This window comes from Nerophis ophidion, linkage group LG06 (assembly GCF_033978795.1).
Source record: "Nerophis ophidion isolate RoL-2023_Sa linkage group LG06, RoL_Noph_v1.0, whole genome shotgun sequence".
Classification (NCBI taxonomy): Eukaryota; Metazoa; Chordata; class Actinopteri; order Syngnathiformes; family Syngnathidae; genus Nerophis; species Nerophis ophidion.
The window spans coordinates 16,773,278-16,800,694 of NC_084616.1; the positions used below are offsets into that span (position 1 = coordinate 16,773,278).

At 41.2% G+C, this 27,417-nt stretch overlaps 1 protein-coding gene across 1 annotated transcript in view; it reads right to left on the reverse strand.

Moving 5' to 3' along the window:
• LOC133554284 (protein NDRG3-like) overlaps positions 1-27,417 on the reverse strand; it is a 75,921-nt gene that overhangs the window by 27,119 nt on the left and 21,385 nt on the right. The window contains exons 2-8 of the mRNA XM_061902823.1: positions 19,323-19,402; positions 12,476-12,508; positions 3,388-3,493; positions 3,043-3,163; positions 1,292-1,354; positions 1,164-1,224; positions 802-888 (exon numbers count right to left, since the gene is read on the reverse strand). Coding sequence (XP_061758807.1) covers positions 802-888; positions 1,164-1,224; positions 1,292-1,354; positions 3,043-3,163; positions 3,388-3,493; positions 12,476-12,508; positions 19,323-19,382 — 531 coding nt within the window. The 5' untranslated portion in view covers positions 19,383-19,402. The remainder of the gene's footprint in view (positions 1-801; positions 889-1,163; positions 1,225-1,291; positions 1,355-3,042; positions 3,164-3,387; positions 3,494-12,475; positions 12,509-19,322; positions 19,403-27,417) is intronic.

The window sequence follows — 27,417 nt, forward strand, 5'->3', positions numbered from 1 at the left end:
AATAGCGGAGGCTTTAATATCGGTGTTGTATTGGAAAAGTTATATCAGGACATCCCTAGTACCAGGTCTATTATAATGTGTGTGTGTTGTTGTATTTCTCCCCTTCTTGAGACATGAAGAAGGAAAAGTAGCTTCCATATGAGGAGGTGTGAACAAGTGATGACATAAATCATGGTCCCAATAACATTGCATCTAATACAGAATGTCTCATTTGCACCCCTGGTGGTGATATCTATCAAAATGATGGTGATATCTATCAAAATGAGGGTGGTCCCGAAAAGGAGGGATTTTTCCCATTAACTGTGTCAGTTTTTAAAGTGCTCCCTCTCTGGTCAACATATGAAATAACAAGTGTGTGTAAACATTTGAAGTGCTCCCCCTCTGGCCAACATATGTAATAACAAGTGTGTGTAAGAAATTAAAATGTGTTCCTTTGGCCAAAATAATTAAAAGAAAGAAAATATATAGAGACATACTGCCATAACGAAGTAAATAATGAAGTGTAAAAAACAATTAAAATCAAAAAAATATTTTAACTAAAAGCTTATCTATTTTACATTGACATAGTTGTCCAGGGTGTACCCTGCCTTCCGCCCGATTGTAGCTGAGATAGGCGCCAGCGCCCCCCGCGACCCCGAAAGGGAATAAGCGGTAGAAAATGGATGGATGGATGGATAGTATGTATATATTTTTAATGAATTATTATTAATATTATTATTTTTTCTCAGGTCTCAAGAAGGTAACAAATACAAGAGTGTGTGTGTTTTTGATTGTTTGTATGTGTGTGTGTGTGTGTGTGACCTTGGATGCGGCCCAGTCCATCCAGCCCTTGGCACAGGGATCAATATTGATCAGAACTAAACCCTCCACCAGACTGGGCTCATTTAACTGCAACACAACAACAACAACAACAACAACATGGACTGTTAGAGGCAAACATTCTTTACTAGTCAGAGAAACTTATGATTTTTATGGTCATTGTCATGTGGAGCAGAAACACAACTGATCATTGATCAAAGGCAATATCATGATGTTCCTGTCCACAGCAAGTTTGGATGAGTGTGGTGTGGGAGAACATCTTTTAGGACCGGACTAGAACTGACATGGCCCAGTCTGCAGGGCCGCTCTCAAAACATGTGATGCATCAATAATAATATACTCACAGCCAGTTTGGTGAGAACGTAGGCTCCAGCGCCGACTCCGATACCAATCACACTCTTGATCCTGCTCACACACATCAATATGTGATGAAACACCTGACTTGTAACTTCTCCTCAACCAGCAGACTTACTGTAACTGTGTGAGGACTGATGGCAGCATGGTCGCCAACTCCTCCATTGTTGGATACTGGTACCTAAACACACATGATATACACAGTATCAGACACACACATATTCTATACACAGTATTAGACACACATTTTGCATATGCAGTATCGGACACACGAACTGCATACGCAGTATCGGACACACGTATTCTATACACAGTATCGGACACACGTATTCTATACACAGTATCGGACACACATATTCTATATACAGTATCAGACACACATATTCTATATTCAGTATCAGACACACATATTCTATATACAGTATCAGACACACATTCTATACACAGTATCAGACACACACATATTGTATACACAGTATCAGACACAAAGATTGTATACACAGTATCAGACACAAACATTGTATACACAGTATCAGACACACATTTTGTGTACACAGTATCAGACAAATTTTGTGTACACAGTATCAGACACACACACTGTGTACACCGTATCAGACATACACATTTTGTATACACAGTATCACACACACACACACACACACACTATATGCAGTATCAGACACACACAATGTCTACACAGTATCAGACACACACACTTTGTGTACACACTATCAGACACACACATTTGGTATACACAGTATAAGACACACATTGTATACACGGTATCAGACATACATTGTATACACAGTATCAGACATACATTGTATACACAGTATCAGACACACATACATTGTTTATACAATTTCAGATACACACAGTGTATACACAGTATCAAACAAACACACATTGTATACACAGTATCAGACAGACACATTTTTATACACGGTATCAGACACACATATTGTATACACGGTATCAGACACACACATTGTATACACAGTATCAGACACTCACACACACGTATACACAGTATCAGACACACACATTGTATACACTATCAGACACACACATTGTATACACAGTATCAGACACTCACACACACATTGTATACACAGTATCAGACACTCACACACACATTGTATACACAGTATCAGACAAACACTCATTGTATACACAGTATCAGACACACACACATTGTATACACAGTATCAGACACACACACACACACACACATTGTATACACAGTATCAGACAAACACACATTGTATACACAGTATCAGACACACACACACACACACACACACACTGTATACACAGTATCACACACACATTGTATACACAGTACCAGACACACACATATTGTATACACAGTACCAGACACACACGGACACACACACACGGACACACACACTGTATACACAGTATCAGGCACACACACACTGTATACACAGTATCACACACTCACACATTGTATACACAGTATCAGACACACACATTGTATACACAGTATCAGACACACATATTGTATACACAGTATCAGACACAAACATTGTATACACAGTATCAAGACACACACATTGTATACACAGTATCAGACACACACATTGTATACACAGTATCAGACACAAAATATATTGATAAATCGATATATTTTTGAACAAGATATGAATTAAGAAAATATCAATATAATTTTTTCATGTTAAAACCACCAAACGCCGCTTATTTGTTGTGTTCCTTTTTCTCCCCCGCAACACTTCATGGGCTTTTAAAAAAATATATCAAGATATACTTCTTCGTCCAGATCGCCCAGCCGTAACTGCTATACATCTAAAGTGTATCCAAGTTCTATATGCTGTATGAAGGTGTTACCCAGTGGGGAAAGTGGGAGCGTTCTCCTGTTGTCCTGGAGCATCCACGTGCAAAACCGAGAAGTGTTGGGTCACTTCCAGCATGTCCTCGTAGTTGAACAGGCTGTTAAAACAAGACTTGTCTACAAACACACACATACATATAGTTTTATTTGAAGTACATTATTCCATACTGTGTGTATACATATATATATATACATATCAATACATATATATATATATATACATATCAATACATATATATATATATATACATATCAATACATATATATATATATATATATATATATATATATATATATATATATATATATATATATATAAAGTCGAATGTGCATCAACTCACGGTTGAGTCCAATGTCATGGTAGGTAAGGATGGTGGGCCGGTTGCCCTTAGCAACCCCTCTCATGGTCACATGCAGCACACAGTGACTCGTCTCCACGTCGTACTCCTGGATAACAAACACAGTATCACTATCCTCCGTGATAACTTGGGGTTTCCCCATTCGGGATCGATATTGGTCTGATACCGGCATAAAAATCGAATTATATCGGTTTGCATCTAGAACCTTCGATATCAGTGCTCCGATACCAGCAGTTAACATCTAAATGTCCTCCAATAAGCACAAAAAAATGGTATTTCCTTCTATTTTAGTCATTTATAAAAGATAAACATGGTAGGGTTTAGGCTTCTAGCAGCTACGCAACAGCTAAGCACACAAGCTAGACATACAGAGTTTTTGCTTCACACAAATCTCATTTTATACTCTTTTTTTTTTATGCACACACACAGATTGCATTACACATAGACAACATCTGAATACGGACACGCAAGTCTTTTACGGCAGAAACATAGCAAAAAGTCATGTTTAAAAAGGCAGCCAAACAAGGAAGTTTAAACAGATGTTTTTTTTTTCCACACACATACAAACAGACAACATAAAACAAGCACACTGACTACACACACACACACATTACTTTGAGAATGAGATATTTTTAATCCATAGTCATGTTTAAAGCAGCTAGTATTTTTCCGTGTAGTGTGTCTTCTTGCGACCTCCTTATGTCCGCTAGTGAACTCTGTGCTCTGTATTAAGGGCTCCTGGTTGTCAACTCACAGAGCTTTTTTGGCCAGTTCCTTCTCTGTTTTGAAGAAGCAGCCGCGCCTTTTAAGTGTTCTTTTTTAATCCATAGTCATGTTTAAAGGAAGTAGTATTTTCCCGTGTAGTGTGTCTTCTCGTGACTTCCTTGTTTTTATCTTGTGTCCGCTAGTAAGCTCTTTGCTCTGTCTTAAGGGCTCATGTTTGTCGGATCACAGAGTTGTTTTGGCCAGTTCCTTTTTTTTTTTTTTTTTGAAGAAACAGCCACGCTCCTTTCTGGACGAGAGGGGCTGTTTTCGCTCTACATAAGCTGACGCTTTTTGTTAGGATGCAGACCTCTTTTTGCTGATGCTATTATCGCATTGTAAGGGCTGGTCTCCTAAAGCTTTAGTAAAACTTAGTCAAGTACCATTCTGTCTCTGGGGTCCTTTTTCCTCAACATATACTGTATGTCATGCGAAAGAACTTGGGATTGACCAGTGTGCTTTATTCCCTGAGAGGAAGACTGGTTGCGTGCAACAATTTGGGGGCTCGTCCGGGATGACACGTTGTGGATTGGACGTTTCTTGCACTCTTCTGGACAGACTCAAATGAGAAAGCAAGGTAAGCAGAGCATTTTGTAAAATCTGCATTAGGAGTCTGCCCTGAAGTCTGTAAGTCAAACACTGGTTTGGACAACATGGATATAACTGTAATATGATAGGAATTTTGAGTTCATTTATGACCTTCAAAATTGTTGTGAATTTGATTATAGACGCACAAATTGAGATGCACCTTTGCAAATACCGTATTTCCTTGAATAGCCGCCGGGGCGCTAATTAATTTAAAACCTCTTCTCACTCCTGCGCTTATTCAAAGCATGCGGTAAAAGTAAGCAGGCGCTAATAATGGCGCTAATAATTTTCAAACCTCTTCTCACCCCTGCGCTTACCAATGGCATGCAGTAAAAAATTGAGTGTGATAAAAAATAATAATAATACATTTTTCGGCGTCCGCGGCCCGGTGGTTTTACACTGATGTTTGTGATATAAACAACTGTAAAACTCTTACTAATATGTGCCACACTCTGTGAACCCTCACCAAGCACATTTCTGGAGAGCATTGGCTCTGTGGCACATTAAAAACGCAGCATAGGGATTACCCATAATGCCGTGTAACCGTGACTCTTGGATATAATATACACGCGCTCCCAACCAACGCACATAGGGGGGCGGGGGGGTTTGGTGCCAGCAGGTGTATGGACGGTGTGGCCAGGTGTCGTGGATGCATTGCATTGTGAGTAGGTGTTGTGTTGCGTTTGTGGTGTGTTGCAGGGCATATGTTCTCCAGAAATGTGTTTGGTGTGGGTTCACAGAGTGTGGCGCATATTATTAAGAGTGGTGAAGTTGTTTTATATCACAACAATTAGTGTGATCTGTATGGCTGTGGAACAAGACCCCTGCTTTACACACAGTAAAAGCAAGAAAACTCCTCCACCGTTTTGAAACGACGGCAGGGGAAGGCTCACTCGTGACGCTTATTAATTTGGGGAGCGAGTTTTGCCCGGCCGTAATTCAAGGCCAGCGCATATTACATGCCCGGCGGCTATTCAAGGAAATACGGTAGTTTTTTTCTACAGAGGTACTTCTATACTGGCAAGGGAGAAATTTATCTCAACTCCTTGCAGGTGGCTGCACATGTTTGGTAATCTCACTAAAGAGATGACCCGCCCACATCCTATTATCTTTGGCTGGCACACGCACGCACGTGGTGAAAAAAGAAGTCATTCCATCAGAAGGCTGTGAAAAAGCATTCACAATTAGCATCTACACTTGGTCTTATCATGTAAAAAAATGACTTTTAATGGTGTTTTTCAATGAACTCACACATTTGTGAGAAAGACTCTCTTAAACTCTCCCTCAAGAAAAGACCTGTGCATCGGTTAGCCTGCCTCGTGTATATAAAAAAAAAAAGTGAATTTTTAGCATTGCTTTTCTACACCTCTTAAAATGCAGTCTGTAGCTCTGCCAACAGTCAGCTGTAAGTTTTCCTGCAGCAAACATGATGTACACATAGCTATGCGAGTTTAAGTGGCCCTCCTTAGTGTCACGTGTGGCCCGTATCAAGGCTGGTTTTGGAAAGCACACACCACACTTGTCACTCGCTACACGGCGCTTCAAAGTTTGCGGCTATACTCTATCGCAGGGGTCGGGAACATTTTTGGCTGAGAGAGCCATGAAAGCCAAATATTTCAAAATGTATTTCCGTGAGAGCCATATCATATTTTTTTAACACAGAATACAACTAAATGTGTGCATTTTTAAGTAAGACTAACATTTTTAGAGTATAATAAGTATTTTATTCTTTTTAATAACATTGTTATTCTGAGGCTAACCAATAATAAATAAAATGTCATGTCTGTTGATCATGTTTTTGTTTGGCCATGTGCTGTTTGTCCTTTGGACTCTTTAAGTTCCTGTTTTTTTCCACTCCCTTGTCTGGTTTCCACAGGTGTCATTTTGTCCACCTGTCTCTGGTGGACAAAATGCCAGCTCACCTGCTTCCCGAGCACTAATCAGAGGCAGTATTTAAGCTCGTCTTTGCCAGTCAGTCGGCCTGGCGTCAATGTGATCTTTTCCTGCTCTCTGCTGACTTGTTTCATGCCTTGCCATAGTTTCTTGCTTCGTGCCATGCCAAGTAAGTTTTGTTTGATTTATGTTCATAGTCTGTTTATGCCTTAGCTTTGTTCCTTAGCCCAAGTTGTGCCTCCGCTGTGAGCGATTTTTGTTTGTATCTTTTTTTAGTTTAAATTAAATCATGTTTTTACCTAAATGCCATGTCCCGAGTAGTCCGTCTGCCTTCCTGGGGGAAAGACCCTGCAGCAAGCTGCGACCCCCCCATCGTGACATAAAATACTTCTTACCATTAATGCAACTTCTTGAACAGGTGCGGATGGATTTAAATGCATGAGAATGTTTTGTATTTTAAACGTTATTTTTAGCACTGTGATTACCAGCGAAATTATTCATAATTATCGCGTTAAGCAATGTCAGCTAAGATGTATCTGAGAGCCAGATGCAGTCATCAAAAGAGCCACATCTGGCTCTAGAGCCATAGGTTCCCTACCCCTGCTCTCTCTCATATTTTTTTTGTGTGAATGTTCTACATACTTTTGGCCTCCATTAAGCATTTCCCAAGCAACCAAATGGCCAAATATATATATATATCAAAGCTACAATATTATTGGGCCAAACCAATCAGTATCGCGGCCAATGATTGGCTCAGCCAGCTCAGGCATTGGAATAAAGAATTCTAAAGATGAGTTTTTCATGTCTCATGTTAAAAAACATATGTAGAACTTTTAAAAGTTTGAGATATGAAAAACATTCTGTATACAATCAATAATTACTATGTGGAAATTCATTTACCGTAGTTAATTCCGGAACCAATTAAAAGCGATTATTGTGGGTCGCAGGTGTCAAACTCAAGGCTCAGGGCCCAGATCTGGCCTGCCACATCGTTTAAGGTGGACCGCCACGTCTTTTAAAAGGTGGGCTGCGTCATCGTTTAATGGTGGCCCGTTCAATGTGGTCCACCGCATCGTTTCATGGTGGCCTGTTTAAAGTGGTCCGACGCGTCTTCTAAAGTGACCCGCCGCGTCGTTTCATTGTGGCCCGTTTAAAATGGATCGCCGTATCTATCAAAATGGGCCGAAGCAGCGTTTCAGGAGGCCCGTTTGAAGTGGTCTGCCGCATCTTTTACAGTGACCAGCCGCATCTATCAAAGGTGGTACCCTTAATCGTTTCATGGTGGCCCGTTTAAAGTGGTCTGCCGCATCTTTTAAAGTGACCCTCCGCATCGATCAAAGGTGGTACCCCTAATAGTTTCATCATGGCCTGTTCAAATGGTCCGCTGCATCTTTTCAAGTGACCCGCCCAAATCGTTTCATGGTGGCCTGTTTAGAGTGGTCCGCCACATCTTTTAAAGTGACTCGCCGCATCATTTCACAGTGGCCCGTTTAAAGTGGCCCACTGCGTCTATCAAAGTGGGCCGCGGCATCGTTTTAGGTGGCCCGTTTGAAGTGGTCTGCCGCTTCTTTTACAGTGACCCGCCGCATCTATCAAAGGTGGTATGCCAAATCGTTTCATGGTGGCCTGTTTAAAGTGGTCGCCGCATCTTTTCAAGTGACCCGCAGTTTCGTTTCATGGTGGCCCGTTTAAAGTGGTCCGCCGCATCTTTTCGAGTGACCTGCCCAAATCGTTTCATCGTGGCCTGTTTAAAATGGCCATCCGCGTCCATCAGAGTGGGCCACAGCATCGTTTCATGTGGCCCGTTTGAAGTGGTCTGCCGCATCTTTTAAAGTGACCCGCCGAATCGTTTCATGGTGGCCCGTTAAATATGGCCCGCCGTGTCTATCAAAGTGGGCCGCAGCATCATTCAGGAAGCCCGTTTGAAGTGGACACCGCATCTTTTAAAGTGACCTGCCCGAATCGTTTCATGGCGGCCCATTTTAAAGCACGGGTCACCAACCTTTTTGAAACCAAGAGCTACTTCTTGGGTACGGATTAATGCGAAGGGCTACCAGTTTGATACACACTTAAATAAATTGCCAGAAATAGCCAATTTGCTCAATTTATCTTTAATAAATAAATCTATATATATTAAAAAAATGGGTATTTCTGTCTGTCATTCAATCGTACATTTTTTTTACTTTTACGGAAGGTTTTTCGTAGAGAATAAATGATGAAAAAAACACAAACGGTTTGAAAGAGGAGAAAACACAAAAAAAATAAAATTTGAAACAGTTTATCTTCAATTTTGACTATTTAAAATTCAAAATTCAACAAAAAAAAAATGGAGAAAAACTAGCTAATTCGAATCTTTTAAAAAAAAAAAATAAAAAAATAAAATTATGGAACATCATTAGTAATTTTTCCTGATTAAGATTATTTTACAATTTTGATGACATGTTTTAAATAGGTTAAAATCCACTTTGGAATAAGATTTAAATTTGATTCTACAGATTATCTACATTTGACAGAATAATTTTTCTGAATTTTAATCATAATAAGTTTGAAGAAATATTTCACAAATATTCTTCATGGAAAAAAAAGAAGCTAAAATGAAGAATTTAATTAAAATGTATTTATTATTCTTTACAATAAAAAAATACTTGAACATTGATTTAAATTGTCAGGAAAGAAGAGGAAGGAATTTAAAAAGGTAAAATGGTTTATGTGTTTAAAAATCCTAAAATCATTTTTAAGGTTGTATTTTTTCTCTAAAATTGTCTTTCTGAAAGTTATACAAAGCAAAAAAAGGAATTAATTTAAACAAGTGAAAACCAAATCTTTAAAATATTTTCTTGGATTTTCAAATTCTATTTGAGTTTTGTCTCTTTAAGAATCAAAAATGTCCGGCAAAGCGAGACCAGCTTGCTAGTAAATAAATACAATTTAAAAAATAGAGGCAGCTCACTGGTAAGTGCAGCTATTTGAGCTATTTTTAGACCAGGCCAGCGCGCGACTCATCTGGTCCTTACGGGCTACCTGGTGCCCGCGGGCACCGCGTTGGTGACCCCTATTTTAAAGTGACTCGCCGTATCGTTTCATGGTGGCCCATTTAAAACTGGACCGCCGCGTCTATCAAAGTGCGCCGCAGCATCGTTTCATGTGGCCCGTTTTTAGTGTTCTGCCGCATCTTTTAAAGTGACCCATCGCATCTATTAAAGGTGGTATGCCGAATCGTTTCATGGTGGCCCGTTTAAAGTGGTCGCCGCGTCTTTTTAAGTGACCCGCCGAATCGTTTCTTGGTGGCCCGTTTAAAGTGGTCCGCCGTGTCTTTTCAAGTGACTCGCCCGAATCGTTTCATTGTGGCCCGTTTAAAGTGATCCGCCGCCCGTTTAAAGTGGTCTGCCGCATCACTTCATGGTGGCCCGTTTAAAGTAGCCCACCGCATCTATCAAAGTGGGCCGCGGCATCGTTTCATGTGGCCTGTTTGAAGTGGTCTGCCGCATCTATCAAAGGTGGTACGCCGAATCGTTTCATGGTGGCCTGCTTAAAGTGATCGCCGCATCTTTTTAAGTGACCCACCGAATTGTTTCATGGTGGCCCGCTTAAAGTGGTCCGCCGTATCTTTTCAAGTGACTCCTCCGAATCGTTTCATTGTGGCCCATGTAAAGTGGTCACTTCATGGTGGCCCGTTTAAAGTAGCCCACCGCATCTATCAAAGTGGGCCGCGGAATCGTTTCAGGTGGCCTGTTTGAAGTGGTCTGCCGCATCCATCAAAGGTGGTACGCCGAATCGTTTCATGGTGGCCTGTTTAAAGTGGTCGCTGCGTCTTTTTAAGTGACCCACCGAATAGTTTCATTGTGGCCCGTTTAAACTGGTCCGCCGCATCTTTTAATGTGACCTGCCGCATCATTTCAGGGTGGCCCGTTTAAAGTGGCCCACCGCGTCTATCAAAGTGGGCCGCAGCATCGTTTCATGTGGCCTGTTTGAAGTGCTCTGCTGCATCTATCAAAGGTGGTACGCCGAATCGTTTCATGGTGGCCTGCTTAAAGTGATCGCCGCATCTTTTTAAGTGACCCACCGAATTGTTTCATGGTGGCCCGCTTAAAGTGGTCCGCCGTATCTTTTCAAGTGATTCCTCCGAATCGTTTCATTGTGGCCCATGTAAAGTGGTCACTTCATGGTGGCCCGTTTAAAGTAGCCCACCGCATCAATCAAAGTGGGCCGCGGAATCGTTTCAGGTGGCCTGTTTGAAGTGGTGTGCCGCATCCATCAAAGGTGGTACGCCGAATCGTTTCATGGTGGCCTGTTTAAAGTGGTCGCTGCGTCTTTTTAAGTGACCCACCGAATAGTTTCATTGTGGCCCGTTTAAACTGGTCCGCCGCATCTTTTAATGTGACCTGCCGCATCATTTCAGGGTGGCCCGTTTAAAGTGGCCCACCGCGTCTATCAAAGTGGGCAGCGGCATCGTTTCATGTGGCCTGTTTGAAGTGCTCTGCTGCATCTATCAAAGGTGGTACGCCGAATCGCTTCATGGTGGCCTGTTTAAAGTGGTCTCCGAGTCTTTTAAAATGACCTGCTGCTTTGTTTCACTGTGGCCCGTTTAAAGTGGTCCGCTGTATCTTTGCAAGTGACCCGCCCGAATCGTTTCATGGTTGCTCATTTAAAGTGGTCTGCCATATCTTTTAAAGTCAACCGGCGCTTCTATCAAAGGTGGTCCTCTGAATCGTTTCATGGTGGCCCGCCGCGTCTATCAATTTGGTCCGCCCCATCGTTTCATGGTGGCCCGTTTAAAGTGGCCACCTGCATTTTTTTAATGCGGCCTGCCAAATCTATCAAAGTGGGCCGCAGCATTGATTCATGGTGGCCCGTTTAAAGTGGTCTGCCACATCGTTTCGTGGTGGCCCGTTTACCGTGGCCCACCCCATCTTTTAATGTCGCCCACTCCATCTTTTAACGTAGCCCGCCACGTCGTTCCAGGGGTCCACCGCATTTATCAAAGTGGTCCGCTACATCGTTTCAGGTGGTCTGTTGAAGCGTTTCAGGTGGCCCGCCACATCGTTTCATTGTGGCTTCTTTAAAGTGGCCCGCCACGTCTTTTAAGGAGATCCGCTGTGTCATTTAAAGAAGGGCTGCCACACGGTTTGATGTGGTAACCCAAATAATTATATTGTAGCATGCTAAGACATTTATGTGGCCTGTAAAAGGCTGGAGGAAAAAAAAACCTTTCTGGCTACCGGTAAATGTTTGTGAAATACAAATGTTCTACACTTTAATATCTGATTATGTAACAATATGTTACATAATCAGTGTGATACCCTTCATGTGCACACTGTTGTGTAACCTCCCACTAAACACTTCTTCTTACACTTGTATGCCACCTCAAACACACCAAATAAAGCTTTTATGACAGCCACACTTTGACCTTGGAACGGATCAATTCTATTAACAATATTTTCTATGGGAAACAAGTTTCCAAAGAACTTGTCTGCAAAATTAGACCACAGACGACGTTTCGGAAAAGTAAAAAATAAAATAAAATAAAAAAATAGGTCAGCACTTTTGTCCTTTAGCCGCCTGCTGGAAAAAGTGGTCAGATGATTGAACCAGGAAGAAGACGTGCTCTCATTGGCTGCCACTAGTTTCCTGCATGTTGCGTTCAATGATGCTCGATGACTGTGGGAGGTCTTCTCTCTGTGTGTGTGTGTGTGTGTGTGTTTAACGGCACACATTGCATCACGCAGGATGCAGCTACAATATTGACTGATGAAGCCTCGGGGCCACATCGCCAGTTTCAGCCACGTTGAAGGGTCAACTGTCACATGGCGAACAACGAGAGACTCACCTGACAGTCAAAGTCCTGCAGGTTTCCTCCATTCTGACAACAGAGAAAGACAAAATTGTTTCAGGAGCTTCATGTGGAGGATGAGAGAGGAAGTACAGTCTGTGTGTTGCCGGTACAGATGCCAAAATGTTTTTCCATACTCTTCAAAATAAAGGCGCAAAATAAAACCACAAAGAATTACATTATTTGCTTTATTATAACAGAAAACATGATCAAATAAACTTGAATTTCTTGTTGCAATGAAATAATTGTTTTTTAAAGGAGATAAGAAAAGAGATAACTTTTCTCTTAGTAGTAAGTAAACAAACAAAGGCTCCTAATTAGTCTGTTGACGTATGCAGTAACATATTGTTAGGAATGATGTTCGTTAAGAAATTATCGATGTCGATGCAATTATCAAACAGATTCCTTATCGAATCCAGATAGGTTTTTGTGTGTGCAAAGCCGTAGATCATCATCATCATCATCATCATCATCATCATCAGCCGTTGTCAGTCCACTGCTGGACAAAAGCCTCAGCATGTTTCTGCCAAAGTGAACAATCTCTAGCTGCTCCCTGCCACTGCACTGTTCCCCAATATTTGTCAATTTCATCTCGCCATCTCACTCTCTGTCTTCCTCTATTTCTGCTCCCATCCATGGGTCTCCATGATGTCATTAGAGAAGTCCATCTATTGTCGGTTCTCCTACTGATATGTCCAGCCCACTTCCACTTATTTAACTTCATAGTTCTCATAATGTCTTGGACTTGCGTTTGTTTTCTCACCCATTGGTTTGTTTTTCTGTCTTTATATGTGATTCCGAGCATATTTCTTTCCATGTTGTGTTGTGCTGCTGCTATTTTCTTTTCCATTTTATTTAACAATGCCCAGGTTTCAGCTCCGTATGTCATGGTTGGTAACACGCATTGATTAAATACCTTTCTTTTTAGGCTTAATGGTATCTCTCCTCTCATGATGTTGCTCAGTTTTCCATATTGGCACCAGCCCAATCTGATGGTGCCAATATGGAAAGCCGTAGATCAGGGGTCTCAAACTCAAATTACCAGGGGGCCACTGGACGCAGAGTGTGGGTGAGGCTGGGCCGCGTGTAAAGATTTCTTAAAAAAAAAGCATACTCTTCAGCATGTCTAGTTGTATAATGACGTTTCAAATTGTATTCCTTGTGCACCGCAACTTTCTCTGTGCAAATAAGACACGTCGGGGTGCCCCTGTGCTCAACAAAGAAATATTGCATCTCCCACTTTTCCTGGAATTGTATTTGCACATCACTAACCTCTCTCTTCACTGCAGGCTTTGAAAAAGACATGTTTGGGGTTGTGGAATATATTTGTAATTAGCCGACGCACGGAGAATAAAGTTATTTCCGCAATGTGTGTCCTTCCGCATTTCCTCCCTACAGCAACACGGCGGTCGGCGGATAATAGCCGGGAAAGTACCAGGATAGCGAGCACAAAAAAGGGACGGCTCCCGGAGTGTTATCCGGTGTCATATGTATATATATAATATATGTAGTGTTCGTGTGAGGCAATGCAAATAAACAATAAAAAAATAATAACTATCGGTTTGAATTGGTCCAGGTTTTGATTGATACTTTTTTAATTAGTAGATTGCACAGTACAGTACATATTCCGTACAATTGACCACTAAATGGTAACACCCGAATAAGTTTTTCAACTTGTTTAAGTCGGGGTCCACGTTAATCAATTCATGGTAACTGTTATTACTGACGGACGGATGTCGCAATGTGACTGTAGCCAGGCACGTAAGAAAAACCTCATCTCCATGGCTACGCTTTCACTCATTTGCCACTTATCCACTAACGCAGGGGTAGGCAACCCAGAACGTTGAAAGAGCCATTTTGGACCCAAATAACAACGCTGTCAAGTGCCATTCATATAAAACCCGTGGGCCGCGCTTAAATTAAACTTTCATATGAGGGTCGTGGGCCACGTGTCTGAGGACTCTGCCGTAGATGTTATGAGACTGGGTCGGCACGCTGTTTATATGGAGGAAAAGCGGACATGACTGAGAGCAGCATGCGGACGTTAAAAGGTGAAGGTTTCAGGTGAGAGAGGACGCTAAAAGGCATGCCCTCAGTGAGCATATATGCGCGTTGTAAATAAAAAAATTGCAGACAAACATCACCAACATGGATGAGGTGCCACTCACTTTCGACATCCCGGTGAAGCACACTGTGGAGGAGAAGGGGACCAGCACGGTAGCGAATCCATACGCGAAGTCGGCTTTTACTTTTTCCGAGGAGCCCCACGGCAACGAGACTGACTATGAAAATGAGGAGAGGGAATCTGGCGTGTTTGATGGACAACTTGCCCAGCTGTTCATTTCGGACACGGAAGATGAGGACGTTAAAGGATTTGTGGATGTGGATTGATCAAAAAAATAATGTGAGTACGTTGATAAATACTTCAATAAAGTACAACCCAACTCAGCTTTGCTCTTGCTGCCTTTTTAAAACAGCGTACGTGCATGCTAGCGTATATTTTAAGCTAGCTTATGTTTAACCATGCCTGCGGCCAAAAATACGCTGCGCCGTAACTGACACGGCGCTTTTTAATACGGTGCGCCCTATGGTCGCAATACGGTATAGTGGCTTCGATAATAATAATAATAACAATAAAAATAGATTATATTTGTAAAAAGCACTTTACATTGAGCAAACAACCTCTAAGTGCTACAGTGTATTAAAAAAATTATAAAAAGATGATAAAAATAAATAACGGGAACCGGTTCTCTACGAGGGATTCGAATGCATGGAATCAGTTCTTTTCTTATCGAAACATCTGCAGAACCGGTTTTCGGAAATCATCCCTACATATTGTGTCATTTATAATTTTTTTATTTTGTCAACATTATGGGAAAGTTAATGATTAATATATTTGCTCATTTACTGTTAATACCAGGTTATTTTCAGTTTTAACATGTTCTATTTATTTACCGGTACTAGTATAGTATCGCGATACTAATGAATCAAAAACAGTACTATACTCCGTTTGAAATGTACCGGTTCCCAATACATATATATATTTATTTATTTACAAGCATGACGGGGCTTCGTCACGTCGTGACATTTCTGGTTTTACGAGCAGATGAGCATGTTCGGCAGCGCACACACACACACACGGAGTACTTACAAGCAGACACAGTGTACGGACAGAAAAGGGAAAATGGATGCATTTTGGCTTAAAAACTAACGATAAAGGTGAAGCTATAACACTGAAACACTCTCAGGGAGAGGCGCTTTAAGACATGGCTAGCTAGCTAGCGGCTAATGTCCAGCTGCAGTCGGCAGTGTTTTAGCTACTTCGTCTCCATAGCGACAAATAAAGTAAACCAGTTTAAAAAGCTTTTTAAATCATTTATCATTAGTAAATATAAGAAAGAAGAGCAAACATTGTTATAGAAAGACAATAATATATAATATGTATATATTAATTTATGATTTCATAATTATACATATAGGTTATATTAAAATGATATATTACCACTTTATATGGAATTTAAATAAATTGTGTATATATAATATATATATGTATATAAGTGTACAAATGTATATGTTTGATGTAAATGTTAAACTGTGTATATGAGACGTGTGCTACATATATGTTGCTTATATATTGTTTAAAAAAAAAAAGAGTAACATAAGTGATGCATGTTTTAGATTTTATATATTTTGAACCTTGTTCTTGTTGTTATGGGGTAGGTTTATATAAGCGTTGCTTCAACCTACACCCTTTCGGCTCAATCATTGCTCAAATGAGTGTTTTTTTTTTTTTCTTTTTCTTTTTTTGTTGTTGTTCTTTGTTTTATGTGAAGAATGCCAGAATAAATAAATGTATATATAAGTTTCTTACAAGTAGCATTATCACTGGAGGACGAGGAATAGCTCAACATGCTTCACTACACAACGTGAGGGGATACAATAGCTCACCTGCGTCACAATGTAAACAACGCCATGGATGGATTTTTTCCTTTAATATTCATATTATGGTGTACTAAGGAAATACGTCCCTGGACACATGAGGACTTTGAATATGACCAATGTAGGATTCTGCAACTACTTTGTATCGGATCGATACCTAAATGTGTGGTGTCATCCAAAACTAATGTAAAGTATCAAAGAAGTGAAGAATAAGTGATTATTGCATTTTTAATTGTAGTGTAGATAGAGCATGCTAAGCAGATATCAACAGTAAATGAAGAAGTAGAATAATAATACATTTTTACAGTTTGTTCCTCATAATGTTGACAAAATAATAGATAAATGACACAATATGTTACTGCATATGTCACCAGACTAACTTGGAGCCTTTGTTTGTTTACTTACTACTAAAAGACAAGTTGTCTAGCATGTTCACTATTTTACTTAAGGACTAAATTGCAATAATAAACATATGTTTAATGTACACTCAGATTTTTTTTATGGTCCCCTTTATTTAAAAAAAGTATCAAAGTATTGAAAATACATTTTGGTAGTTCTATCTACACTTCTGTTAAAATTATTATTAATCTCTTGTTTGATACTTTACATTAGTTTTGGCTAATACTACAAATTAAGGTATGGATCCGATACCAAGTAGTTACAGGATCATACATTGGTCATAGTTGTCCGGGGACATATTTCATGACTTTATAAACAATAAAATAAATGACAAAAGATTTTGTGATAATGAAACAATTTATGTAATCATAGAAGTATCGACAACATACAGCTCTTGTACTTGGTATCGTTAGACGATGTCGGAGTAGATCCACTCATGGCGTTTGTTTACATTCAGGAGCGCTAGCTTGCTGTTAGTGGTGAGCTATTGTATCCTCTTACGGTGTGTAATGAAGCATGTTTAGCTATTCCTCATCCTGTAATGATAATGATACTTGTAAGAAACTTTATTTGTCGTCATGGAGGCCAGGATTAGTGATTTACAAGTAGCTACAACACTGCGGAGGGACATTAGCTGATAGCTAGCGAGAGGACTCTGCAGTGCATTACTTGACTGATATCGTTAGTTTTGAAACCAAAGTATGTTCATTCTCTCTTCTGTCTCCACACTGTTTCTGTTAGTGTTTTGTGTGTCTGTTTACTCAGATGGTGCATGAAAAAAAAAAGTATAGTACTTTTTAAAATTAATTAGTACCGCAGTACTTTATTAGCACCGTACAAACCTAGTGTGTGTTTTTGTATTTCTAGCCTTCTTGAGACATCAAGAAGGAAAATTAGCTTCCATATGAGGAGGTGTGAACAAGTGATGACATAATTCATGGTCCCAACAACATTGCATCTAATAGAGAATGTCTCATTTGCACCCCTGGTGGTGACATCTATCAAAATGAGGGTGGTCCCGAAAAAGGAGGGATTTTTCACATTAACTGTGTGTCGCTTTTTGAAAGTGCTACCCCTCTGGTCAACATATGAAATAACAAGTGTGTGTAAGAAATTGATATGCGCCCCCCTTGGCCAAAATTAAAAAAAAAAAAAAATGTATATAGAGACATACTGTAATAACTTGAAGTAAATAATGAAGATTAAAAACCAATTACAAACAAAAAAAAAGATCTAAAAGCTTACCTTATTTATATTTGCATAGTATGTACATTAGAGATGCGCGGATAGGCAATCATATCATCCGCATCACCAAAAAGTCGTCATCCACCCGCCGTCCACCCGAACCAACATTTTATCAGGACCGTACCCGCCCGCCAACCGCCCGCTGAAATACATCAGAGGTTGTCCGCCTTTACCACTCACAGAGCTATTTAAACCTGTTTCACAGAATAATGATGACAATTGGAGCCGCAAACGGCTCCAATTGTCCGCAATTACACGTTCAAGATTGAAAGGCATACTGGTGGATACAGAGTACACTGATGGTTGTGATATAAACAACTATAACACTTACTAATATGCGCCACGCTGTGGCGCCATACAATACAAGATTGACAAACACATTTCCGGAGAACATCCTCACAGTAACACAACATAAACGCAACACAACAAATACCCATAATCCTTTGTATTCATGACACTCCCAGAATATATTTTACACCCCCGCGCCCATAAAAAAACCCGCCCAACTTACCGACGCACGGGGTTTGCTGCTCGCGGGGTTTAAAAAATAGTCAGGAATTGTCATTGATACAAAGGATTATGGGTATTTGTTGTGTTGCGTTTATGTTGTGTTACTGTGAGGATGTTCTACCGAAATGTGTTTGTCATTCTTAATTGGTGTGGCTTCACAGCGTGGCGCATATTACTAAGAGTGTTCAAATTGTTTATATCACAACCATTGGTGTACTCTGTCACCCAGTATGCCTTGCAGTCGTGTGCGTGTTGCCGCGGGAGCCACACACAACATGATGCTGGACTGACAAGCAGATCGTACATGTTGTGGTAGGTGACAAAGCCAATGGCTTCATAGCATGCACTAATACTTATTATCTGGGTGACTGCCGGCAGTCATTCAAGAGAATAATAGCGTCTCTTAATGTCTTCTTCGCTTTATGACACGGGTCTTAAATGGCACTTTGAATGGCAAAGGATGCCGATCACAGAACCATGCATATCAAATATTTCCAGATGGTTCAACCACCACCCGCCCGAATCTAATTAAAATCTTTTTTTTCTTCATGTCAACTGCCCGACCCGCGGTTTATCCGCGGACTCCGCGGATGAGACCACAAACGGCGCATCTCTAATGTATATATTATTAATGTTGTAAATACACATATTTTATATCTACAAAGGGTGGTCCTAAAGAGGTAGGCATTATTCTCAGGTCTCAAGACAGTAACAAATACAAGAGTGTGTGTGTGTGTGTGTTTTCCCTCACCTGTCCAGTCAGGAGCGGTTTGATCTCAGTCAGCTGGACGTCGTGAAGTTCCTCCATCATGTGACCACTTGTCTGCCAACCTGACAACATTGCACAATTTCATCAGTCAGAATTTGGACTGACACGTTGGGAAAATGCCGCTGACATATGCAGTAGGAGTGCACAAAAATAATAATAAAATAGATTCTTATTCATTCTAATTTTAAATCGACTCATCATTTTCCAAAATCGATTTAAAGTAATGTTTTGGGTTGCAGGTGTCAAACTAAAGGTTACGGGCCCCGATCTGTCCCGCCACATCCATCATTTAATGTGGGCTGCCACGTTTTTTTTAAAATGGTCCGCCGCATCTTTCATGCTGGTGGCCCGTTTAATGAGGCCCGCAGCGTATTTTAATGTGGGCCCCCGCGTCGTTAAAGGTGGTCCGCATCATCGTTTCAGGTGGTCCACAGCACCTATAAATGTGGTCCGCCAAATAATTTTAGGTGGTCTGCCGCATCTTTCGAAGGGGCCCGCCACATCGTTTCAGGTGGTCCTCCGAATCTATCAATGTGGCCCGCCGCATCTATCAAGGTGGTCTGTCGTATCATTTCAGGTGGGCCGTTTAGGGTGGTCCGCCGCATCTATCAAGGTCGTCTACCGCCTTGTTTTGGGTGGGCCATTTAAGGTGGTCCGCCGCATTTATCAAGGTGGTGCCTCGCATCTATCAAGGTGGTCTGCCGCATCGTTTCAGGTGGGCTGTTTAAGGTGGTCCGCCACATCTATCAAGGTGGTGTGCCGCATTGTTTCAGGTGGTCTTCCGCATTGTTTCAGGTGGTCTTCCGAATATATCAAAGTGGCCCGTTTAACATGGCCCGCCGCATCGTGTCAGGTGGGCTTTTTAAGGTGGTCTGCTGCATCTATCAAGATGGTCTGCGGAATTATTTCAAGCGGGCCGTTTAGGTGGTCCGCCGCAGCTATCAAGGTGGTCTGCTGCATCGTTTCAGGTGGACCGTTTAAGGTGGTCCGCCGCATCTATCAAGGTGGTCTGCCGCATCGTTTCAGGTGGGCTGTTTAAGGTGATAAAAACATTTTTTTTATATAATATAATAATGAGGTGGCGACTTGTCCAGGGTGTACCCCGCCTTCCGCCCGATTGTAGCTGAGATAGGCGCCAGCGCCCCCCGCGACCCCAAAAGGGAATAAGCGGTAGAAAATGGATGGATGGATGGATGGATGAATATCAATAATACAAACCCCGTTTCCATATGAGTTGGGAAATTGTGTTATATGTAAATATAAACGGAATATAATGATTTGCAAATCATTTTCAACCCATATTCAGTTGAATAGGGTAAAAAGACAACATATTTGATGTTCAAACTGATAAACGTTTTTTTTTTTTGCAAATAATCATTAGCTTTAGAATTTTATGCCAGCAACACTTGACAAAGAAGTTGGGAAAGGTGGCTATAAACATGGATAAAGTTGAGGAATGCTCATCAAACACTTGTAGGGAACATCCCGCAGGTGTGCAGGCTAATTGGGAACAGTTGGGTGCCATGATTGGGTATAAAAGCAGCTTCCAAGAAATGCTGAGTAATTCACAAAGAAGGATGGGGCGAGGGTCACCAAATTGTCGAACAGTTTTAGAAAAACATTTCTCAACGAGCTATCGCAAGGAATTTAGAGATTTTACCATCTATGGTCCGTAAAATCATCATAAAGTTCAGAGAATCTGGAAAAATCACTGCACGTAAGCGATATTACAGACTTTTGATCCCTCAGGCCGTACTGCATCAAAAACCGACATCAGTGTGTAAAGGAGATCACTATATGGGCTCAGGAACACTTCATAAAACCACTGTCAGTAACTACAGTTGGTCGCTACATCTGTAAGTGCAAGTTAAAACTCTACTATGCAAAGCCAAACCCATTTATCAACAATATCCTGAAACGCCGCCGGCTTGGCTGGACCCGAGCTCATCTAAGATGGACTGATGCAAAGTGGAAAGGTGTTCTGTGGTCTGACGAGTCCACATTTCATATTATATTTGGAAACAGAGGACGTGGTGCCCTCCAGTACAAAGACGAAAATAACCATTTGGATTGTTATAGGCGCAAAGTTCAAAAGCCAGCATCTGTGATGGTATGGGGTAGGGATGCACCGAATAATCGGTAACCGAATATATTCGGCCGAATATGGCAAAAAAAAGCCACATTCGGCCTTCGGTGGAATGAGTTAAAAGCAAGGCCGAATAAGGGCATGTGACGCAATTTTTTGACGCGGTGACGCAATCAACCAACGTGCAGTGACGCGGTGACGTTGTAACCCGGCGCCTTCGGAAAAATGTCAGCAGTGTGGAGATATTTTAAAGTGTCGGAAAGTGACAAAAGAATTGCAGTTTGCAACGAATGTTCAGCCAAACTGTCTCGAGGAGGGGCCTCAGCAAAGACCTTCAGCACTACTGCTTTAATTTATCATTTCAAGGGAAACATTATCACGATTTCAAAAGGGTTAAAAACAATAAAAGTGGCTTGTTTTATTTTTCTAAGTTTTTTTCAAAATTTTACACCTCCCGGAATATCCCTAAAAAAAGCTTTAAAGTTCTTGATTTTCGCTATTTGCGATGCGACTGTCCATTTCCCTGTGACGTCATACAGGGCTGCCAATACAAACAACATGGCGGTTACCACAGCAAGATATAGCGACATTAGCTCGGATTCAGACTCGGATTTCAGCGTCTTAAGCGATTCAACAGATTTGAAGAAGAAACTGAAGCTATTGAGCGAATAGCTATTGACGCTATTCGGCCATAGCATGGGTGTACCTAATGAAGTGGCCCACAGCATGGCTGCCTTATTAGCATCGCCGGTAAAATGTGCGGACCAAATGATCAGGAGTTTCGCATCTTGTGACACTGGAGCAACTTAAATCCGTCGATTGGTAAGTGTTTGTTCGCATTAAATGTGGGTATATAGTTTCAAATGTACATACAGCTAGCGTAAATAGCATGTTAGCATCGATTAGCGTAGCATGTTAGCATCGATTAGCTGGCAGTCATGCCGTGACCAAATATGTCTGATTAGCACATAAGTCAACAACATCAACAAAACTCACCTTTGTGATTTCGTTGACTTAATCGTTGCAAATGCATCTGCAGGTTATCCATACATCTGTTTGCCATTTCTGTCGTAGCACTGCCGGTAAAATGTGGAGACACTCCGGCACATTCAACGGGGGTCTGGCGGCATATTTCTTGCCAGTGGTGCAACTTGAATCCCTCCCTGTTAGTGTTGTTACACCCTCCGACAACACACCGACGAGCCATGATGTCTCCAAGGTTCCAAAAAATAGTCAAAAAAACGGAAAATATCAGAGCTGAGACCCGGTGTTTGTAATGTGAAAATGAAAATGGCAGGTGTGTTACCTCGGTGACGTCACGTTATGACGTCATCGCTAAAAGACCGATAAACAGAAAGGCGTTTAATTTGCCAAAATTCACCCATTTAGAGTTCGGAAATCGGTTATAAAAATACATGGTCTTTTTTCTGCAACATCAAGGTATATATTGACGCTTGCATAGGTCTGGTGATAATGTTCCCCTTTAAAAGCCAAACACCCAGAAAAGCATGCAGAGTACCAAAGAGAGACGGCTGCAGCTGCAGCAGCTGAAAGGAGAGCTGGTCACAGCACGAGAACGCCCACCCCGACGTTTTTGAGAGGACGAAAAAGTTTGCGACTGACAGTGCCAAAGCAAACGAAATTACAAAGAAGGTAATGGAGTTTATGGCTTTGGATGATCAGCCGTTTAGTGTTGTGGACGACATTGGCTTTCGGAGACTCATGGAGCACATTTAGCTCCGTTACACGATACCGAGGAGACGGTATTTCTCTGATGTGTGCTCACCGGAGATGTATGACAGTGTTGCAGCCCGCGTCAACTAACTCTTGGTAAAAGATAATGATGTTCATTTCAGCTTCACGACAGACATATGGAGCGCGGATGTCAGCCCCACCAGCATATTGAGTTTAACCGCACAATGGGTAGACGAGGATTTCAAGTTACAAAAGATTGTACTTCACTCACAGGAGTTCAGAGGGTCCCATACGGCAGCAGCCATATCCGACACATTCACCAGGATGTTTGAAATGTGGCACATAGACCGGGCTAAAGAGCACGCAGTTGTTAGTGACAATGCTCGCAACATGGCGAAGGCGATGGAAGACAGTGACCTGAGAGGCTTACGATGCATGGCCCACACTTTACAGATAGCGGTCCACGAAGCTGTGTTGAGCCAGCGCAGTATTGCGGATATCATAGCGACAGGGAGGAAAATTGTAGGTCACTTTAAGCATTGCCCTCTTGCTTATTCTCGCCTCCAGTCTATTCAAGAACAGCTCGGAATGCCACCAAAACGGTTCCAGCAAGATGTAAGCACTAGGTGGAGAGCCTTTTGGCACAAAAACGAGTCCTGGCTGCCTATGCAGCAGATTATGATCAGCCCGATACATACGCCTCATACCAGTGGGTGTTAATCGAGAACACACTGTCCCTTCTCGCCCCATTTGAGCAGGTAACAAAGGAGATAAGCTCATCTAATGCATCCGCAGCAGATGTTATCCCATTACTTGCAGCACTCACGCGTCTTCTCAAGAATGAAGCTGAAACGGACCACGGAGTCAAAACTACTAAAAGTGCACTGTTAGAAGCTGTCAACAGGCGTATTAATCAGGCAGACTCTGAACACTTATCCTGCATCGCGACTGTGCTTGACCCACGGTACAAGGATCACTACATTGGTGTGGAGAAAAAGCAGAGGGTAAAGGAAATGGTCCAGGCTGAATTGGACTTATTAAAGCCACTTGGAGACGGTGAAGTGACGCACAGAGAGAAAAAGAATGCGCACCACAAAGGCAGCGCGTGCGCCCTCACTCTCTGACATGTTTGAAGAAATCCTCCAGGAAAACGACTCAGATTAAAGGCAGATGAGTACAAGTGCAACTGCTCAACAGCTGGACTGTTACCTGTCAGAAGTCCTCATCCCCAGGAGTGACAATCCTCTTAAAAGGGGAACATTATCACCAGACCTATGTAAGTGTCAATATATACCTTGATGGTGCACAAAAAGACCATATTTTTTTTAACCCATTTCCGAACTCTATATGGGTGAATTTTGGCGAATTAAACGCCTTTCTGTTTATTGCTCTGGAGGGGATGACGTCAGAATGTGACGTCGCCGAGGTAATACAGCCGCCATTTTCATTTTCAACCCATTGTAAACATTGGGTCTCAGCTCTGTTATTTTCCGTTTTTTCGACTATTTTTTGGAACCTTGGAGACATCATGCCTCGTCGGTGTGTTGTCGGAGGGTGTAACAACACTAACAGGGAGGGATTCAAGTTGCACCACTGGCCCGAAGATGCGAAAGTGTCTGCCGCCAGACCACCACTGAATGTGCCGGAGTGTCTCCACATTTTACCTGCGATGACAGACATGGCACAGAGATGTATGGATAACCTGCAGATGCATTTGCAATGATAAAGTCAACGAAATCACAAAGATGAGTTTTGTTGATGTTGACTTATGTGCTAATCAGACATATTTGGTCGCGGCGTGACTGCCAGTTAATCGATGCTAACATGCTATGCTAATCGACGCTAACATGCTATTTACCGGCGGTGCTAAAGCAGACATGGCACAGAGATGTATGGATAACCTGCAGATGCATTTGTAACTATAAAGTCACAGAAATCACAAAGGTGAGTTTTGTTGTTGTTGACTGCCAGCTAATCGATGCTAACATGCTACGCTAATCGATGCTAACATGCTATTTACCGGCGGTGCTAAAGCAGACATGGCACAGAGATGTATGGATAACCTGCAGATGCATTTGCAACTATATTACGTTTCCTTCCACCCACATTTAATGCGAAAAAAAACACTTACCAATCGATGGATTTAAGTTGCTCCAGTGTCACAAGATGCGAAAGTCCTGATCGTTTGGTCCGCACATTTTACCGGCGATGCTAACGCAGCTATTCGGCCATGCTATGGCGTCAATAGCTAGTCGCTCAATAGCTTCAGTTTCTTCTTCAATACTTTCATACTCCAACCAGCCGTTTCAATACATGCGTAATTCGTTGAATCGCTTAAGCCGCTGAAATCCGAGTATGAATCCGAGCTAATGTCGCTATATCTTGCTGTGCTATTCGCCATTGTTTGTTTACATTGGCAGCACTGTATGACGTCACAGGGAAATGGATAGTGGCATCGCAAATAGCGAAAATCAAGCACTTTAAAGCTTTTTTCAGGGATATTCGGAGAGCGGTAACATTTTGAAAAACATTTCTAAAAATACAACATCCCACTGGGAACTGATTTTTATTGTTTTTAACCCTTTTGAAATTGTGATAATGTTCCCCTTTAACATATTGGAGGACCAATCGAGACCGCTTTCCTGACTTAGCACAGATGGCACGCAGGTACTAACAGTTTTACAGCGCTTTTCAAAACATAACTCCAAAGTGGTTTACAGTGTTTTTTAAATTTTGTTTGTCTTTTAAAGTGGCTTACACTTGTAAAAACAAAATACATATTTAATTAATGAAATATAAAACATAGGAATACTACAATAAAGTGCATAAGAGAAATGTTGTTTTTAACAATAAGCTGATGGGAAAGGGATTGGTTTATTTTCTGTCTTATTTCTTTTTATTGCTTGATAATAATGAATTGAACCTACAATGTTGTTTCCATTCCAATGTACTTGTCTGCTCAATGCACCAGCACAGACAGTGAGAGGCTGTTTAGTGCTGCATCCAAGGTCCTTGAGAGGAGGAACAGACTGACATGTGACAAAGCAGAGAAGCTATTGTTCATAAAGAAGAATCTGCCACACTGTTCCTGAAGCAATAGGCTAAGTAGACTTATGCCAAAAGGACCATAGTTCATTTGTTATTTGCACTTAAGTTTTTTTCAATGCACTTTAATGCATGTTTTTGTTGGAATGTCTACAGCAGGGGTCAGCATAGGTTCAATCATGGGCCAGATTTCTTAACCTTTTTTGGGGGGCTTGACATACTGGCACAGTTGTTGATGTTCTTGTCTGACATCTAAGACGAATTAAAATTGTTCTATACATAGTTAGTTTCCTTCTTTTTATTCTGAAGCTGAAGTACTGTTATTGACAAATCTGTTCTGGCCTGGGATATGTTGTGTACCTGTATAAGTGTATGAAGTTACAAGCACACACTTATTGAGATTTACTTGAGCCTTCTGTTTACATTTTTAGCCTGTTGTGTAGGCTACATGTATAAGTGTATGACGTTACAAGCACACACTTAATTGAGATTTACTTGAGACTATCTACTGTGGCTAAGCAGACTTTGGCCAAAAGGACAATTAATTAATTTGTTGTGGGTTTATCCACTTTAATGCACTTTATTTTCATTTGGAATGCATGTTTTGTTTGAAGGCCTAATATAAATGAAAAAGTTTGTGGGTTTTTTTGAAAAGCAAAGGCTACTGGAATATTAAAAAAATGTTAATATTCAATAAAAATTTACTTTATTTGAAAAACATGTCTAAAAATTGATTCTAGGCTATTTATGCAATATAATTTTTTTTTTTAAAACTGCATTAATTATTCGGCCTTCGGCCACAAATTTTCATTTCGGTTCATCCCTAGTATGGGGGTGTATTAGTGCCCAATGCATGGGTAACTTACACATCTGTGAAGGCACCATTAATGCTGAAAGGTCCTTACAGGTTTTGGAACAACATATGTTGTCATCCAAGCAATGTTATTATGGACGCCCCTGCTTATTTCAGCAAGACAAGTGTTACAACAGCGTGGCTTTGTATAAAAAGAGTGCGGGTACTTTCCTGGCCCGCATGCAGTCCAGACCTGTCTCCCATCGAAAATGTGTGGCGCATTATGAAGCGTAAAATACGACAGCGGAGACCCCAGACTTTTGAACGACTGTAGCTCTACATAAAACAAGAATGGGAAAGAATTCCGCTTTCAAAGCTTCAACAATTAGTTTCCTCAGTTCCCAAACATTTATTGAGTGTTGTTAAAAGAAATGGTGATGCAACACAGTGGTGAACAT